Source organism: Schistocerca nitens, chromosome 4 (assembly GCF_023898315.1).
Source record: "Schistocerca nitens isolate TAMUIC-IGC-003100 chromosome 4, iqSchNite1.1, whole genome shotgun sequence".
NCBI classification, from domain to species: Eukaryota; Metazoa; Arthropoda; class Insecta; order Orthoptera; family Acrididae; genus Schistocerca; species Schistocerca nitens.
This window is the reverse complement of record NC_064617.1, coordinates 374,988,268-375,006,902: the sequence shown is the minus strand read 5'-3', so window position 1 is coordinate 375,006,902 and position 18,635 is coordinate 374,988,268. Positions and strand designations below refer to the sequence as shown.

The 18,635-nt window shown below is 39.3% G+C and overlaps 1 protein-coding gene across 15 annotated transcripts in view; it reads left to right on the top strand.

Annotated features, from left to right (window-relative positions):
* Positions 1-18,635, top strand: part of LOC126253313 (uncharacterized) — a 155,547-nt gene that overhangs the window by 71,357 nt on the left and 65,555 nt on the right. For all 15 annotated transcript variants that reach the window (XR_007545940.1, XM_049954554.1, XM_049954549.1 and 12 more), the window contains 2 exons: positions 9,128-9,406; positions 13,356-13,442. Coding sequence is in view for 14 of the 15 variants with exons in the window: in XM_049954554.1 (XP_049810511.1) it covers positions 9,128-9,406; positions 13,356-13,442 (366 nt within the window). In the remaining variant the exon portion in view is untranslated. The remainder of the gene's footprint in view (positions 1-9,127; positions 9,407-13,355; positions 13,443-18,635) is intronic.

The following is an 18,635-nucleotide window of genomic DNA, read 5'->3' as shown; positions in this document are numbered from 1 at the left end:
ACTACAGTAGTAGAAGTTTATATGCCAACTAGCTCTGCAGATGACGAAATAATTGATGAAATATATGATGAGATAAAAGAAATTATTCAGATAGTGAATGGAGGCGAAAATTTAAAAGTTGTGGGTGACTGGATTCGAGAGTAGGAAAAGGGAGAGACGGAAACATAGTAGGTGAATATGGATTGGGGCTAAGAAATGAAAGAGGAAGCCTCCTGGTAGAATTTTGCGCAGAGCATAATTTAATCATAGCTAACACTTGGTTTGAGAATCATGAAAGAAGGATGTATACATGGAAGAACCCTGGAGGTACTAATAGGTATCAGATTATATAATGGTAAGACAGCGATTTAGGAACCAGGTTTTAAATTGTAAGACATTTCCAGGGGCAGGTGTGGACTCTGACCACAATATATTGGCTATGAACTGTAGATTAAAACTGAAGTAACTGCAAAAAGGTGGGAATTTAAGGTGATGGGACCTGGATAAACTGAAAGAACCAGAGGTTGTACAGAGTTCCAGGGAGAGCATAAGGGAACAATTGAAAGGAATGGGGGAAAGAAATACAGTAGAAGAAGAATGGGTAGCTTTGAGGGATGAAATAGTGAAGGCAGCAGAGGATCAAATAGGTAAAAAGACGAGGGCTAGTAGAAACCCTTGGGTAACAGAAGAAGTATTGAATTTAATTGATGAAAGGAGAAAATATAAAAATGCAGTAAATGAAGCAGGCAAAAAGGAATACAAACGCCTCAAAAGTGATATTGACAGGAAGTGCAAAATGGCTTAGCAGGGATGTAGAGGCTTATCTCACTAGGAGTAAGATAGATACTGCCTACAGGAAAATTAAAGAGACCTTTGGAGAAAGGAGAACCACTTGCATGAATATCAAGAGCTTTGATGGAAACCCAGTTCTAAGGAGAGAATGGAAAGCAGACAGTTGGAAGGAGTATATAGAGGGGTCTATACAAGGGTGATGTACTTGAGGACAATATTATGGAAATGGGAAAGGATGTAGACGAAGATAAAATGGGAGATATGATACTGCGTGAAGAGCTTGACACAGCACTGAAAGACCTGAGATGAAACAAGGCCCTCAGAGTAGAAAACATTCCAATAGAACTACTGACAGCCTTGGGAGAGCCAGTCCTGACAAAACTCTACCATCTGGTGAGCAAGATGTCTGAGACAGGCGAAATACCCTCATACTTCATGAAGAATATAATAATTCCAATCCCAAAGTAAGCAGGTGTTGACAGATGTGAAAATTACCGAACTATCAGTTTAATAAGTCATAGCTGCAAAATACTAACGCGAATTCTTTACAGACGAATGGAAAAACTGATAGAAGCCGACCTCGGGGAAGATCAGTTTGGATTCCGTTGAAATATTGGAACACGGGAGGCAATACTGACCCTACGACTTATCTTAGAAGAAAGATTAAGGAAAGGCAAACCTACGTTTCTAGCATTTGTAGACTTAGAGAAAGCGTTCGACAATGTTGATTGGAATACTCTCTTTCAAATTCTGAAGTTGGCAGGGGTAAAATATAGGGAGCGATAGGTTATTTACAATTTGTACAGAGGCAGATGGCAGTCATACGAGTTGAGGGGTATGAAAGGGAAGCAGTGGTTGGGAAGGGAGTGTGACAGGGTTGTAGCCTATCCCCGATGTTATTCAATCTGTATATTGAGCAAGCAATAAAGGAAACAAAAGAAAAGTTCAGAGTATGTACTAAAATCCATGGAGAAGAAATAAAAACTTTGAGGTTCGCCTATGACATTGTAATTCTGTCAGAGACAGCAAAGGACTTGGGAGAGCAGTTGAAAGGAATGGACAGTGTCTTGAAAGAAGGGTATAAGATGAACATCAACAAAAGCAAAACGAGGGTAATGGAATGTAGTCGAATTAAGTCTGGTGATGCTGAGGGAATTAGATTAGGAAATGAGACACTTAAAGTAGTAAAGGAGTTTTGCTATTTGGGGAGCAAAATAACTGATGATGGTCGAAGTAGAGGGGATGTAATATGTAGACTGGCAATGGCAAGGAAAGCGTTTCTGAAGAAGAAAACTATGTTAACATCGAGTATAGATTTAAATGTCAGAAAATCGTTTCTGAAAGTATTTATATGGAGTGTAGTCATGTATGGAAGTGAAACGTGGACGAAAAATAGTTTAGACAAGAAGAGAATAGAAGCTTTCGAAATGTGGTGCTACGGAACAATGCTGAAGATTAGATGGGTAGATCACATAACTAATGAGGAGGTATTGAATAGAATTGGGGAGAAGGTTGTGGCACAGCTTGACTCGAAGAAGGGATCGGTTGGCAGGACATGTTCTGAGACATCGGGGGATCACCAATTTAGTATTGGAAGTCAGCGTGGAGGGTAAAAATCGTAGAGGGAGACCAAGAGATCAATACACTAAGCAGATTCAGAAGGATGTTGCTGCAGTAGGTACTGGGAGATGAAGCAGCTTGCACAGGATAGAGTAGCATGGAGAGCTGCATCAAACCAGTCTAAGGACTGAAGACCACAACAACAACAACAACAAGATTTCCTGTTTCTTTTCTTTGCATCAGTTAGTTGTAGAAATAACGTCAGATATGTGTTATTAACCATTGGTTTTTGTTTAATTTTATTACCGTTTTCCGATTGATATTTTGATTTTTCCTTATTAGTTATATTCAAAGCGGCTTATTTCAATCGATCCCATTATTCTTAGTTATTGTCTTCAATTTCAGTTAATTGCATTTCTATTGGCAATCTTCGTGACAAAAGTTCCTTATGCTTCGCATCCCTGGAAGATGAATTTCAGTTTTGATTTCTTTCTCTGCATTATTCATATTTCAATCTTTGAACGGAATCACAGGTGCTAAGTGCTTATGTCATTTCCTCTATGTGCATGATTGTCTCGAATTGGGAATCCATTTTGTTATTAGGCATTACACAATAAAACACTGAATTCGAATTTCTTGTGTTTCTGATATATTTATTTATGTCTTCCTTTCTAAAGAAGATAACATTTAGCTTTAACTGATTAAATGCAGGAAAATCTTTAAATGTCTAATCACTTTCTACTAGATTATTTCACCAAATGTGTCTACTGTATCTACTACTGGCAGTTTTCCACTGATACATTTACGTCGCCAAATATTAATAAATGGTCAGTTTCATTATATTAATAACTCTCTCCCCTGCTTTCAGTGGAATTCCCGTTGCACTCTTAATTTTACCACCCTCGCTTCGCTTTCACAAAAGTTTAATTTGACTTTGCTATATGCTGAATCAGTCCTTCCGACAATCATTTCTTCCTCGTATTATATTTTTCGTGCAACCATTTCTCTTAGTTTCCCTACACTTGTTACTCACATCATTCCTCAGCGACTTGTATGTCTGTATTCCTGAATTTCCCTGAACATTTTCATACTTTCTTCTTTCATCGATCAACTGAAGTATTTTTGCTATTACCCATGGTTTCTTCCCAGTTCGGCTTTGGTACCTATACTTTTCTTTCCAACCTCTGTGATTGCCCTTTCTAGAGATGTCCGTTCCTGTTCAACTGTACTGCCTACCGAGCTATTTCTTATTGCAGTATCTATAACCTTAGAGAACTTCAAGCATATCTCATATTTCCTTTGTAGTTTCGTATCGCACTTTTTTTCTGTATTGATTCCTCATGACTAATCTCTTAACCTTCAGCCAACTCTTCGTCACTGCCTCATTGTGAACACACAGCCGTCGTCAATCGCACTGGAGATATGGAACGCCTCACAACAAGAATTCTTGACCAACCTTGTGGCCAGTATGTGAGTACGTTTCAAAACATCCACTGCTATGCGTGGTGACAAGACACCCCGTGAACAACCATTTCCGACATTTTAGCGCCCAAGTGTTCATCATAAATTGCGGTGACTTCTGTGTAGCTTCTGTCCTTGATTAAATGTGTCATTTAACTCCGTCTCATTGCGTTTTTCTTTCAGTTACCTTGTGTACTACTTTGGGGGCTCAGAAGAAGGGAAAATAGTTACGTAATAACAAATGAAATGTATTAATCTGTATTGGAAGTAGGGCGGAAAACATAGACCACATGAAGTTAAAATGAGGTATTATGTACAGTACGCTATGTTCAGAGAAACAGAAGCAATTTCAGAGATATTGACGGAATCTTTCACTTCAGAATAATTTGTAGTTCAAAGATGTACGAAACCACAAAAATTTTCACGATCATGCACCCTGCTCACATTCTGATAAGAAGATCGAGGAACCTAACAAATGACGGCGAATATAACTGTAAGAGCTGACGCAGGAATTTGATACAAAAGTACATCAAAAATTAAAGGAATTATCGTTCGTAAGAAACGTCCTTAACGGGAGCTGGTCTGTCGGTCTCGGATGAGGGTGGTAAGACAAATATATTATTTTTTTTCATTTGAACATAGCTACAAACAGCAACTTATCAGTATAACCCTCAGTGAGAAAGATTGAATATTACGGACGAAATGACATACTTCGTACGCTAAACAAACCTCCAGAGGAGAAGAACATATCGCTCCTTAACATATTTTTTCATAATTAAACAAATAGAAATTAAGCTAAAAGACCGATCGAAAAATGGTATTTGCTTTAATAAATACACTACTGGCCATCAAAACTGGTACACCAAGAAGAAATGAAGATGATAAACGGGTATTCATTGGAAAAATATATTATACTAGAACTGACATATGATTACATTTTCAGGCAACTTGGGTGCGTAAATCCTGAGAAATCAGTACCCAGAACAACCATCTCTGGCCGTAATAACGGCCTTGATACGCCAGGGCATTGAGTCAGACAGAGCTTGGATGGCGTGTACAGGTACAGCCGCCCATGCAGCTTCAACACGATACCACAGTTCATCAAAAGTAGTGACTGGCATATTGTGATGAGCCAGTTGCTGGGCCACCATTGACCAGACGTTTTCAGTTGGTGAGAGATCTGGAGAATGTGCTGGCCAGGGCAGCAGTCGAACATTTTCTCTATCCAGAAAGGCCCGTACAGGACCTACAACTTGCAGTCGTACATTATCCTGCTGAAATGTAGGGTTTCGCAGGGATCGAATGGAGGGTAGAACCACGAGTCGGTACACATCTAAAATGTAACGTCCACTGTTCAAAGTGCCGTCAATGCGAACAAGAGGTGACCGAGACGTGTAACCAATGGCACCCCATACCATCACGCGGGGTGATACGCCAATATGGCGATGACGAATACACGCTTCTAATGTGCGTTAACCGCGATGTCGCCAAACACGGATGATGCTGTAAACAGAACCTGGATTCATCCGAAAAATGACGTTTTGCCATACGTGCACCCACGTTCGTCGTTGAGTACACCATGGCAGCCGCTCCTGTCTGTGATGCAGCGTCAAGGGTCACCGCAGCCATGGTCTCCGAGCTGATAGTCCACGCTGCTGCAAACGTCGTCGAACTGTTCGTGCAGATGGTTGTTGTCTTGCAAACGTCCCTATCTGTTGACTCAGGGATCGAGACGTGGCTGCAAGATCGGTTACATCCATGCGTGTAAGATGCCTGTCATCTCGACTGCTAGTGATACGAGGCCGTTGGGATCCATCACGGGGTTCCGTATTACCCTCCTGAACCCCCCGATTCCATGTTCTGCCAACAGTCATTGGATCTCGACCAACGCGAGAAGCAATGTCGCGATACGATAAACCGCAATCGCGATAGGCTACAAGCCGACCTTATCAGAGTCGGAAACGTGATGGTACGCATTTCTCCTCCTTACACGAGGCATCACAGCAACTTTTTACAAGCAACGCCGGTCAACTGCTGTTTGTGTATGAGAAATCGGTTGGAAATTTTCCTCATGTCAGCACGTTGTAGATGTCGCCACCGGCACCAACCTTGTGTGAATGCTCTGTAACGCTAATCATTTGAATATCACAGCATCTTCTTCCTGTCGTACAAACTTCGCTTCTGTAACACGTAATCTTCGTGGTGTAGCAATTTTAATCGCCAGTAGTGTAATAGTATACCGCATCAGTCAGTACAACAACGGCTCAGATATATTCCAGCAATATTTTTTTTTTCGTTTTCTCAGTTTATATATCTGAAGCTTCTTCTACCAATTCTGGGAACGTTTTGTGACATGAAACTTCGATTTCATTCACATATTCCCACCATAGGTATGCGGTGTAACTGAAAATGTAGCAATCAAGTACAAATTCCTTGGTGTACTAGCTAAGGTGGAATCAACGTCAGTCGTATAGCTACACGGATGTTATGTACTTTTTGGTGCTTACATCCGTACCGTCCTGTACTAGGTACTCTACCCATGACGTCACAGGCGCTGTTTGCTGGCATGATGCAGCATAAGAGAGGCGAAATTCCTTTTTCAACAACAATATGACACAGTTTCTAAACCAAAAATTCTATTTCCTGAGTCCATCACGTCTTTCCATGCCTCTCTCTCTATTCATCACTCACTCCCTCTCTCTCTCTCTCTCTCTGTCTCTGTCTCTCTCATAAACATAAACACACACACACACACACACACACACACACACACACACACACACACAAGATTTTGTTATGTTTACAAGTTACGATTGTTGTCAATCATCATCAAGGAAATTGCTCTTTTCATGATGCAGTCAGTACCTAACAACGCTTTTTAACATCGACACTAGTAGCAATAATAGTGGTTCCCCAAGTTGATGTTTTCATGTTCTCCAAGATAGTACAGAATAAATACCCTGCTTCTGTTCGCTGATAAGAATCAATCAAAACTCATTACATTAATAAATAATTTCGCTGTAGATAATGACAGGTACAATATGAGGTTCGATAGAAACAAATGTGTTTTCGAGTTCACAAGAGAGGTGACACACAAAAAACAGTGAACACAGAAAAACTGCAGATCTATGTCCTTTCCTACTGTGATTAGCACGACATTTGCAAAAACTATCTTCACCTTAGGCGAAGGAAAATTATATTTCCTGAAAGTAGGGGAACTAGCAGGATTTAGATCTAGCCATTGCACAGTTGATGACAGAGATGTCCTTTGCTGACGGGGCAGGGGAGAGTGGGGGCTGATATTTCTTGTACCAGTTGTGATATTAATTTCAACCACTGCCTGTTTCAAAGTGCAGATTACAGTAATACGTGGAAATAACATTGTGACTCTTGACATAAGCATTGTGTGCATGTTGCTGACAAAGCTTGTACATTGTTGACAAATAATGGAGACATTTTGCACGCAGATATACAATAGGTTACACCAGTATTATCAACGTCTTTACGTAGTTTTGATAAATGATACAGATATTTTAAATGTATAAATGATATTATGACATTTTTGTCTGCGCAGGTGTGTGTCTGAGTTGCTCAAGAGGCTTATGTATTTTAGACAAATGATAGACCTATTTTAGGGGTGGAAATACATTAAGTTTTACAGGTATTGTCTATAACTTTACATACAATTTATGCTCACTGGAAACACACACCTGTGTTTGTGATTACGTGTATTTGTGTGTGTGTGTGTGTGTGTGTGTGTGTGTGTGTGTGTGTGTGTGTGTGTACGTGTGAATGTGAAAGAGAGAGACAGAGAGACAAACAGACAGACAGAGGTGGGGGGAGGAGTAGGAGAGGGAGAGCTTGTGGGGAAAAGGGGTGAAAATTACTGATGGGACAGAATATTTCCTGTCAAAACTGTTAGGTTAGCATTTCACAAATCGTAACACTAGGCAACCAGTTCACGTAATGACGTGGGTACAATACTCAGCACGGACCATCTCCTTTACACGCACCGAAGAGTGTGCCGGAATTATTGTAGTCGTACTATTAACGTCTTGGCTCTAAAGGGGTCTTACTTAAGAATCTGTCAAAATTTACGGTGTATCTGACTCCAATTCAAAATAAGTTTTCATACTCATTCGCGGGATGCGATTAATCGCCCGTGCTTTTCGCACATCTATCTGTTCCCCTGACTTCACAAAACCAAATTTTCCTTCCATGAAGTAGGAGATAATTTTAACGAATGTCGTGAAAAGTACCGGAGGAAAGGATGCACAATTGAATCTGTCCCGAGTTCACCGTTGTTTTCGTGTCATCCCTCGTATCAAATGGAGTAATTGTTACAAAGTTCCAAATTTGGAAATTCGAGAATACATTGGTTTGTATTGAAACTCACATTATGCCTCGAAAATCTACAGCAAAAAAGTTTATTAATGTTATCAGTTACGTTTGTTACTTAGCGTGAAACTCAAGTAAGTTATTTTCTGTAATATCTAGCAAAACTTTAACCATTATTGTTGCCACTAGTTTCGATGTTGTCAATTATCGTTAGCCACTGAAAAAAAAATGGCTCTGAGCACCATGGGACTTAACATCTGAGGTCATCAGTCCCCTAGAACTTAGAACTACTTAAACCTAACTAACCTAACGACATCAAACACATCCATGCCCGGGGCAGGATTCGAACCTGAAACCTTAGCAGTCTCGCGGTTCCGGACTGAAGCGCCCATAGCCACTGCATCTTGAAGACCATTACTTTCTTGCTGATGATTGAGACAATCGTAACTTGTGGCCATAATAGATGTTTCCACAGCAGCTGATGATGATTACTACGATCTTCGGTAAACATCGATCAGCAGTGTAACACCAACGAAAATAACTGACACACTTCTAATAATAGGCAATAACGTACTCACATAGGAGCGTTACTTCTTAAATTTTCATGTGTATCTGGACGACTGTCTGAATATCTTACATATACGACGTCTTAACTGCTGTTCGGTGCCTTCTCATATCTTTTGATGTCTCTTGATTAATGCTGCAGAAATACATCTGTTTCTTAGATTCCCAAACCTCCTTTTCTCCATCTTTTTTCCTCAAGAGATACTTTCAGCACCAATACTGCTATTCTTCTGTACTGTGGATTCATGCTCTCATCCTGTCAACTAGTAAAAGTGTTCCTTGGGCGTTTTCACTAACCTAGTATGTCTAGTACGTAAACCATTTCGTACTTTAATCGTAGAAGTAAAATTTTACATTTCATTGCAGCGCAATGCTTTCAACTTCTGCTTCACTTCGTTGCTTTATATAAATTCCTCATTTTTCTCTGCTACAGGCACAGATATGTCAGCGGAATCGTATGGGACCGTCACTTTTGCCCAAGTGACTAAAGATGCGGATCCCATGACTGAAACTGTGACCTTGAAGACAGCCTACACTTACAATGCACAGTCAGCAGTAACCAGCCTGAAGCCAGAGATGGGCGCGACACACAATATTTCTGACACGGAGCTTGGCCTATTACTGTGTCAGAACTTCCATTTAATAGATAATTCCGTGCCCTTTATGGCAAGACGGGCACTATTACTCCACTGTAAAATTATGAATCTTACAGGTAAGTACATTCCAGATGCTAGCTGTGTTAAAGGCAAAATTTCGTGAAATAAATGGTTCTTTTTAAATACGTTGGGTTTAGCGCCTTCGTCGATTCACATTAAGGTTTTCACCCTGTTAAGCAGCGTCATGCTATAAAATGATTTCTGTCAGATGAATGAGACTACGATTTCGATGGCTCGTGGTGTTACCTCTCTGTGGATCTCCCCTGGAACTGTGTTCGAAACTTCTTCAACCAGTGACAGTACATGACAGTACAGGAAGCGGCGTGACAACAAGAGGTGTTGTGTTAAATATTCATTTGGCATGGAACAGTAAATAAAAAAATATCTAACACCATTCGAATATATGTTACTTATGGTACTACCTTCAAAATCAAGTACATTATTTCTTTCTTTATGTTTAATTATTGAGTTCTCTTACATTATACTGACAGTGTCTGGAGTGCAGCCTGAAATGAATGCGTGCAAGCGAGTAGATTTCGGTAGTTCGAGCCACAAAATACGGGACACCGTTAATTTTCAGCACCTTATTCTAAGTCATACAAACTGGTGTTATCAAGTGAAATACAACTGTACACGCGACTACTTTATCTAATTCCCTTATTATATATTTTACATATGCAATTTCTGCCTGTTACAGGGTCATAATTATTGAACTATATGAAAACAATACGAAAAAAACGTAAATTAGTTACAAACTGCGGGGTGAATACACTTTCTTCAACATGTAAACGTCACTAAAGACTTTCTAATTTAGGTTATCAGATGCTCGAAACGCCTACTATAATTGACGATGATGTGGCGCAGACGAATAGCGAAACTCTGCTTGACCCGCTGAAGCGTCGGAACATTGATGATACAGATGACCTCCTGAATGGCTGTTTTAGGCCCTTCAGTCGTTTTGAGGCTACTTCTGTACGCCTTGTCTTTAATATAGCCCAACTACAAGGAGTTGAATGTGTTCAGATCCGGAGAATATAGCAGCCAACCCGGACAAAATACCAGTGTTCTCTGAGTACCTCAGAGAAAGAATTTGGTTCCCAAAGTCCTTCTCCAGGACATCGAACACTCTCCTGCTGCTATGGGCTCCAGTTCCGTCTTAAATGAACCACATTATGTCGCAATAAGGGTACTTTGGTTAATGGGAATGAAATCATCTTCCAAAACCTCCACGTAACGTTCGGTAGTCACCGCGCCATCAAGGAATAACGCACCGATTCCTCCGTGAATGGATATTGTACACCACACAGTCTCCTGTTGAGGGCGAAGAGAGTTGTCGACAGCGAAGTTGTCACTCCACCAAATACGTCAATTTTGCTTATTGACGAACCCATTCAAATGAAAGTGGGCAGCGTCGCTAAATCAAACCACACATGCTCATACTATTTCCCATCAAGCCCCCCCCCCCCTCCCCCCGCGGCCAACCGTGCTGCCGTGCAGTCTGAACGTCCTAACACAAACCGTGCAGAAGTCATGACAGTTCCATTTTATACAGTTTAGTAATTGTCACCTTGCAATGAAAGATCAACGATCGTGCTTTCTATTTGTAAGCTCGTGGCAGTTGGTAATGTTCATACAGCACATATCAATTTTCCAGAGGCGCTTCTGAAAACCTAACCGCCACAATCTCCCTTTATTTATAATGTCATGGTAGAATAATCTTGGCGTGTGTGTGTATGTAAAACTGTAGAGGACCAACATGGTGGTTACAACTTACTGAAATTCCATACATGTGACGTTAACATAACGATTCCATTATAGTCAGGTAGTGAATATGACGATGCTCACATGTGCTACCATATGGATGTAATTTCGAAAGGACTAAAGCTTTTATGTTATCTATTAACAGTAAATTTATACGAACATTTATGGTGCAAATTGTGGTGTTTTAATAACATATCAATTGTGAAACTTGTATGACATTTTCGGAATCGGTTGAAAATGTCTATAGTTCGAAATTAGCAACAGTCCATACAGAAGGAATGAAAATAAGTTTCAAGACATACATAGCGTTCTACATAGCTGTCACTGCCAGTAATAAAATCTTGGAATATAGAGCAATGAGGATATTTTTAAGTACTTGAAGGCTCTGAAATACATATTGTGATAGTGCATACCACAGCAGTTTGTTTCTTTAAGGAGCAATATGTATCGTTAATAAGGGCAATCACAATGTTGCGTAGGCAAATCTAGGATGTATAAAGGTAAGTACAAAAAATTTTTGATACTACAAGGTATAATACAGGTGCACGTAGAGAGAAAGACATAAAAAAATTCAGGAAAAGACGGGTGTAGTGTAGCACCAGTCATTTACGAATGAATCAGCATTATTTTCAAGAAACCTAAGGCTAAATAGACGTAGGAAAAATGTGATATGAAAATGCACGCTTGTCAGAAGGATAAAACGAACAATTAAGATTGAAGGCATGAACCTGAAGAGTGTAACGAGAATTTGGCTGTTATGGTTCATAACGGAAGGAACACCAAATAAAAATTATGATACTGTAAAGGAAGCAGGTGACCTAGAAAAAGTTTGGCAACGGTTCAAGATGCTCCAAAAATTAAATAATAAAACGTTAGTTATTAGATTGAAGGAAAAGCAGACGCTATACAATACTTATAAAACCTAGTGTGAGGATTACGATTGGAAAAGAGATGATGAAAAGGTCACGATGCAGGGATAAAATATTTCCTCTATTACGTTCAATCTGTATCTTACAGATGCAAATAAGGAAAGGAACCAATGGTAAATGATTCGTAGGTTCGAAGGGAGAATTCAAAATAAGGGTGCAATCTATGAGTGGAAATTTCGCTATTATATTGCTATACTCAGTTTTTTTTTTTAATTAGTTGAATGTCTTCAAGTAAGAATAAAAGCCAGCACTCGTGTTCCATCCATATCAATATTTATAGTGAAAGGTTTTTTTCATCATGACAAAATTATGTACATCAGTAAGTGACTTTGTGTCCTAGGTACAGTGGTCGATACGGAAAAGACTCTAGGAGGGGGCGATAAAAATATCTTGGGCTACTTTTACTTCTACTGTAATAAAAAATTATCAAGTCACATTCAAAGTTTAAGAAAGTTTTATTTAAACTGATTATACACATTTACAAGACAATGCCATCTTACACTACAGAAGGGTTACAATTGTGGTTCTCTTTCTTAAATGATTAATTCTATGCGCCTATTCTTCATGTCAAGTTGGTCAGTTACCTCGCCAACAGGACAATCAATGTCAGTGTTCAACAGAGCTAAGCCATTAAGTCGATCTTCCTTCATTGTCGACCTCAGCCATGTCTTTGTACGTCGCAGTGATGAAAAACCTCTTTCTATTGTAGCAATAAATACAGTTGGACAAGCAAATATTTTGTTCAGTTTGTGCAAACTGGGATAGTCAGATCTAGGACAGACAGACAACGCTTGCATAACAGAATCTCGATCATTAAGAGCGTTTATGCTCGTTTGCTTGTATTGAAGAATCTCTACCATAAGTCTCTTTTTAATCACAAAGAGTGATTCTTCTTCAAAGAAAAGTAGTTAGGTTAAGCACTGGTTCAATATATGTGCCAGATCATTACCGTTATGTTTCAGTAATTGTGATGGCAAAAGTATGTTGAATATAAAATGATAATGCTACATAGGAAAGTTCAACTACTCGATAACTAGATCCGGTCGAGTCGAATAACGAAATAAATAAATTAATGGCGTGCGGTCTGACTGGCGGGGACAGCCGTGGGTGGCAATGCGATCGTCCCCGCATGGCGGTTGGGGGGAACCTCGCGCACCAGCCATATGTATCCGCCACTGCCTAGGTAGAACCGTTTTCATTCCGTCCTGTATGGTCTCTTCAATTTACTGTGTTCTTCCAACATAACATTAAAAATATAGTAATGCATGTTGTTCGAGACAAATGCCCAGAAATTTGAACCTGGATTTGTTGATAGATACAGGAACGAGTACGGCCGCCGCCACGGAAGTGATGTCTGCACGCAAGCTTACCACAACAGCGGCCGCTGGCACATCTGAAGGACCTTTCGACACAAGTCGTGTCCCTGATACTGAGCAAGCTGCGACGAGCTTGACGCATCAAGAGGAACCTTCTTCACACATCTCGTCCTTGACCAAACTCAGAGAAGTGTGCAGACATCGGAATCAAGTAAAGAATAAAATGTTTGGACTATTTTCACCGGGGCTCTGCAAGCACGTCGATGAACCAGGTACAAACGTTGGCCTACGAGATTAATGTTAATAGTAACAGAGATGCATACTTCTTATTGAATTATTAGGATGGAACATTAGTTTGTAGCGTTTCGTTTCGCTTGTTGGATTATAGTTGGTACGCTTTTATTAATCGATTTTATTTCTTATTTGTAGTTCATTGTTGTTAATGAGCTTAAACATCGTTATTTTGTCATTTGGAGATTTTGTATGGTGTCGTAGTGGCCTCTTATCAGTTAGAGGGCCCGCACAATAGACATGCATGGTGGGCAGTCGACCGCCCTTCAATAGCTCATATCAAAGCATGGCCAGTGAATGTAAACATCAACCGACCTTCCGCATAAACAGGGCAGTACTTCATGAAATCCTTGTGACAGAGTTCCACCAATTGGAATTAATGTGACTAAGTGTAGCACTCCACGAAATCAGTGTTATAAGCATGCCAGCAATGTCAGACCAGCAATGTGTACCTATAGCTAGGACAGTTCTGGCCAATATCTACACCAGCTCCCGCCCACTGGATACTCACCGTTGTCTTCTGTAGAAATTTCTATCTTGTTGGGTGTGACGCCACTTTGGAATAGTGAATCGTAGTATTTTGCTTGTTATTATTTCTTTTCATTTTCTTGTAACTTTCATCTGGTTTTGCACTACAAGAATTATTGTGTTTCTTGTTGTTCTTGAGTTTGGAAATTAGTGCACACAAAGAAGGGGTTTCAGTAAAATAAAATGTTTTCAAACGTGATCGTTAGTTCTTTCCTGCCGACAGTGGGACACTACAAACGGAGTTGTGGACTCTAGAAAAGATGCGCCAAGTAGAAAAATCGGAACATTGTCGGCATATCGTTTGTTTCAGTTCAACAGAGGGGATACAGCAGCGGTGGCCGACAGTAACATTTGCACCGATAATACCAGCCCGCAGAGCATGTCAAGAAAATATTTTTTTCGTTTTAAGGAGTATCGTTCTGAGCTTAATGACGCTGTAGGGTCAGGATCATCTTATTGTTTTAATGAATATCACTGAACCTCATTAATCCCCAATGTCCTTAGGACACATAATAGGTTAACGAAATTGTCTAAGAAAAACATTAACTAGTTGACAGGATGCAACCGAGGAACAGCTATCTTGCCGCTGGAATCAGCTCTTGACAGAAAAAAATGTCGAAGCCCACTATGAATCTGAGAAAGAAACCCATTTTTTATCTGCAGTATTTATGAAGAGACGTGAAAAGATATGTGTTGATGCAGGACGGCAATTATGACTTTGCACATGTAACATCTTCAGACTGCCATCAAGTTACAGAAGAAAATTCAAGAACAAAGATCTAAAGAGGGAATGATATTGACTGTCATTAGAAGCTTGTTGATTATTTAAGGTAGTTGTTATTGATATTTATGGAAGATCTTAGTAATATCTTATCAGCTGCTATGAAAACTTCTATTACAGCTAAAGGTTACGGTTGTTGTCAGTCATCATCATAATGATGTGACTGTTTTCAAGATAAAGTGGGTAATGATGACTTGTGACATAGAAACTAATAGCAATAATAATGCTTTTCAATGTTTATGAATCCAAGATATTACAGAAAATCTCTTAGTTGTGATTTACTGTAAGTAATAATCAAAACTGATAACATTAATTAACAATTTCGCTGTAAATGATGATCGTACAACGAGATTTTCAATGCAGACAAATGAATTTCAGATTTCGCAAAGTTGGAATTTTGGAATTATCATTCCATTTTATAAGAGAGATGACACAGAAGAAACTGAGGACTCAGGAAAGCTTCGTTATACATCGTTTAGTCCGGTAGTTCGTACGACATGCATTACAATTATCTCCAACTTCGTACAAAGCAATTAGATTTCACGAAATCAAGAGTTCATGAAACATTTAGCTGAGACCATAACTCAAATGGTTAATTGCAATCCGTGACTGAAAATGAAACATTGTTTTGAATGGGAATCAGATCTACGGAAAATTCTTGCGGATTAACAAGTAAGAGCCTTTTATAGCGAAGATGTTAGTAGCAGAATTTCAATACAACCGGAACACTCTTGGTTGCGTGTTATCCTAATGTTTGGTGCTTAGCGTTATACTCACGACATCACATGAATAGGCTGCCTCGGGCAGAGAGTCATGCAATTTGGGAGATGCTTTGTCAGCAGTTATCTGACACAGTTAAGTCAAAAAATGTTTTGCCATTCTGTCTCCCTCTGTTTCCCCTCTCCCTCTTACAAGTGCATGAACACAGAATCAGAAATTAATAAAGATGTTGACGGTTAGCGTATCTTACAGTATTCCCAATTCTGAAATCACTGTATAATTTATCAAACTTATTCATCTTTGTCACCAACACTCACAAAAGCCAACAATGTTATTAACATAGTTATCTAAACTGACTGTATTATTTGTGAAAATTAGGTAAGGGTATTTTCAATACTGGTGAATATTTACGGTATTAGCACAATTGAAATGTTAGCATTATATGTGAAAACTGCACAATTTTCATCAGTAACTCACATACACAATATTTATGTCAAGTGTTACAATGTTAACTCCACATCTAAACTATCTGTATTATTTATCAAAATGGCATTAAAACATTGACCACACTGGAGTAATGTACAAAATTTGCTCATCTAATATGATGTGTTACTTTTCAAAAGTACGTAAGATTCATCAACAGTACACACACAATGTTAAGTGTCACAATATTATTTTCACGTCTAAAGATTAACTTGAACTTCGCAGCAAGCGATATTAGGTGTTTGAAACATGGTAGAGGGCACATTGGTTCCCCCAACATAAATATTTCCACATCGAAATCTCTCTTATTTTTGTTCTTCAGCTGCACTAAACAAGTTATCCAAAATAATATGCTAAGGAAACAAATCTTTGTTTAGGCCTAAGAGAACCTTTCAGCTACTTCTGCAGTGCTTGATTAGCATATTATTTTAGCCGTATATGTTTTGTACTGTTGTAGAACAAAAAGACAGGCAATTTAGACGCGTAAGTAACATTGTGGACCTTAAGTTGGGAGTCTATGACCATATTTCAAGCATCAACTCTACCTTAACCTGTGACTTGCACTCATCCACTGGCTGACGCCCATTGTCAGGTTGTGGGACACTCACACTCACACACACACACACACACACACACACACACACACACACACACACACACACAAACACACATACTGTCAGCCTCTGACCGGAATACTAATTGAGTTGAGTTCTGAATGCGTGTTTATTTAGTTATTTAGTTAGTTTTCACAAGAGAGGTGACACACAAAAAAATGTGATCACAGAAAAACTGCAGATCTGTGTTCTTTGCTAGTGTCATTTGCACGATGTTTTTTAAAATTATCTTCACCTTAGAAGAAGGAAAATTACATTCATGCAAATTGGGAACAAGCAGGATTTAGATGTAGACATTGCACCGTTGATGGCAGAGATGTCCTTTGTTACGGTGTGAGGGGCTCTTACATCTTGTACCAGATGTGATGCTAACTTCAACCATTGCCTGTTTCCAAGTGCAGATTACAGTTAGATCTGGGAATAAGATTGTGTCTCTTGACATATGCGTTGTGTGCATGTTGCTGCACAGCTTATACTATTTTGATAAATAATGAAGTCATTTTGGATGCGAAAATACTATACGTTCCACCAGCATTATCAAAAACGTTACGTCGTTTTGGTAAATGATACAGATATGTTAAATGTATAAATTATATTATGACATTTTTGTCTGGGCAGGTGTGTGTCTGAGCTACTCTTGAGGATTATGTTTTTTTGAAAAACGATACAACATTTTAGGGGTGGTAATACATTAACAGCAACAAGTATTGTCTATATCTTTACATACTAAGGGGTGTTCAAAAAGTCTCTCCGCAGTGCCGTGTGATTGTTAGCCACGCATGCCGTATGATTGTTGGCTTCCCTGGCTTACGTACCTTCAAGTGGACTCTGCCAGTATTCCACTGTTTCGTTTATCCTAGCCTGCGTCAGTAGTATCGATGGTGTGTGTCGTTACGTGTTGCCGTGAACGTTTAAGTTTAGCTCCTTCATTCGTTTGTTTCGTTTGTGTCACTGGTAAAATGAAGAACGTGTGTTTTTAGTCGAACAAGTGTTCAAAGCTAGCGGTAAATACACAGTTTCAGTTCTTCAAACATTTAATTCAGTTTAGCCAGAGAGAACACTGCCACATCGCGATACTGTGCGAGATTTGATTAACAAATTTCGAAGTATGGGTTCAGTGACAGATGCACTGAGAAGTTGTCGTCCTAGGGTTTTTCTGAGGACGAACTACTCGATATTTCCGATAAAATATCCATTACTCCGAATAAGTCAGTAAGAAAACTCTCCCACACAGCTGTAAGGGAAAAAATTAGAACATTTCCCATATAAAGTGACACTGGTGCAAGAACTGAAAAATACTGAACATGGCTAGAGACTGTATTATTGTCAATAGTTCAAAAATTTCGTTCAACAAAATGGGAGGAATATTCCTAATGAAACCCTTTTTAACTGATGAGGCTTGGTTTCATTTATCCTGGAACATGAACTAGCAAAATTCTCGTATGTGGAGTACTGCAAATCCATTGTGTATTAATGAGGCACCACTTCATTCTGGGAAAATAGCAGTTTGCACTGCAATTTCTAGACGTGGGATTGTGGGTCCCATATTTTTCAACGAAACAATAAACGCTCAACGATACTGCAGTGATATTTTGTACCTATTCATAGGAGAACTTCTTTTAAGTGAACTACTGAACGGCTATTTTCAACAAGATTGTTGCAACCGCGTAAACAGCTCGCGTTTAAATGTCACTGCTGGCTGATTTCTTTGGTGATTGCACAATTTCACATAGAGTTTGGCCTCCACGATCGTCTGACCTAACACTACCTGACTTTTTCTTCTGCGGTGCAGCGTAAGCAACTGTCTATAAAAACCGTCCAAAATCCATCGATGAATTGAAAACTGCAATCTCCACTTTCAC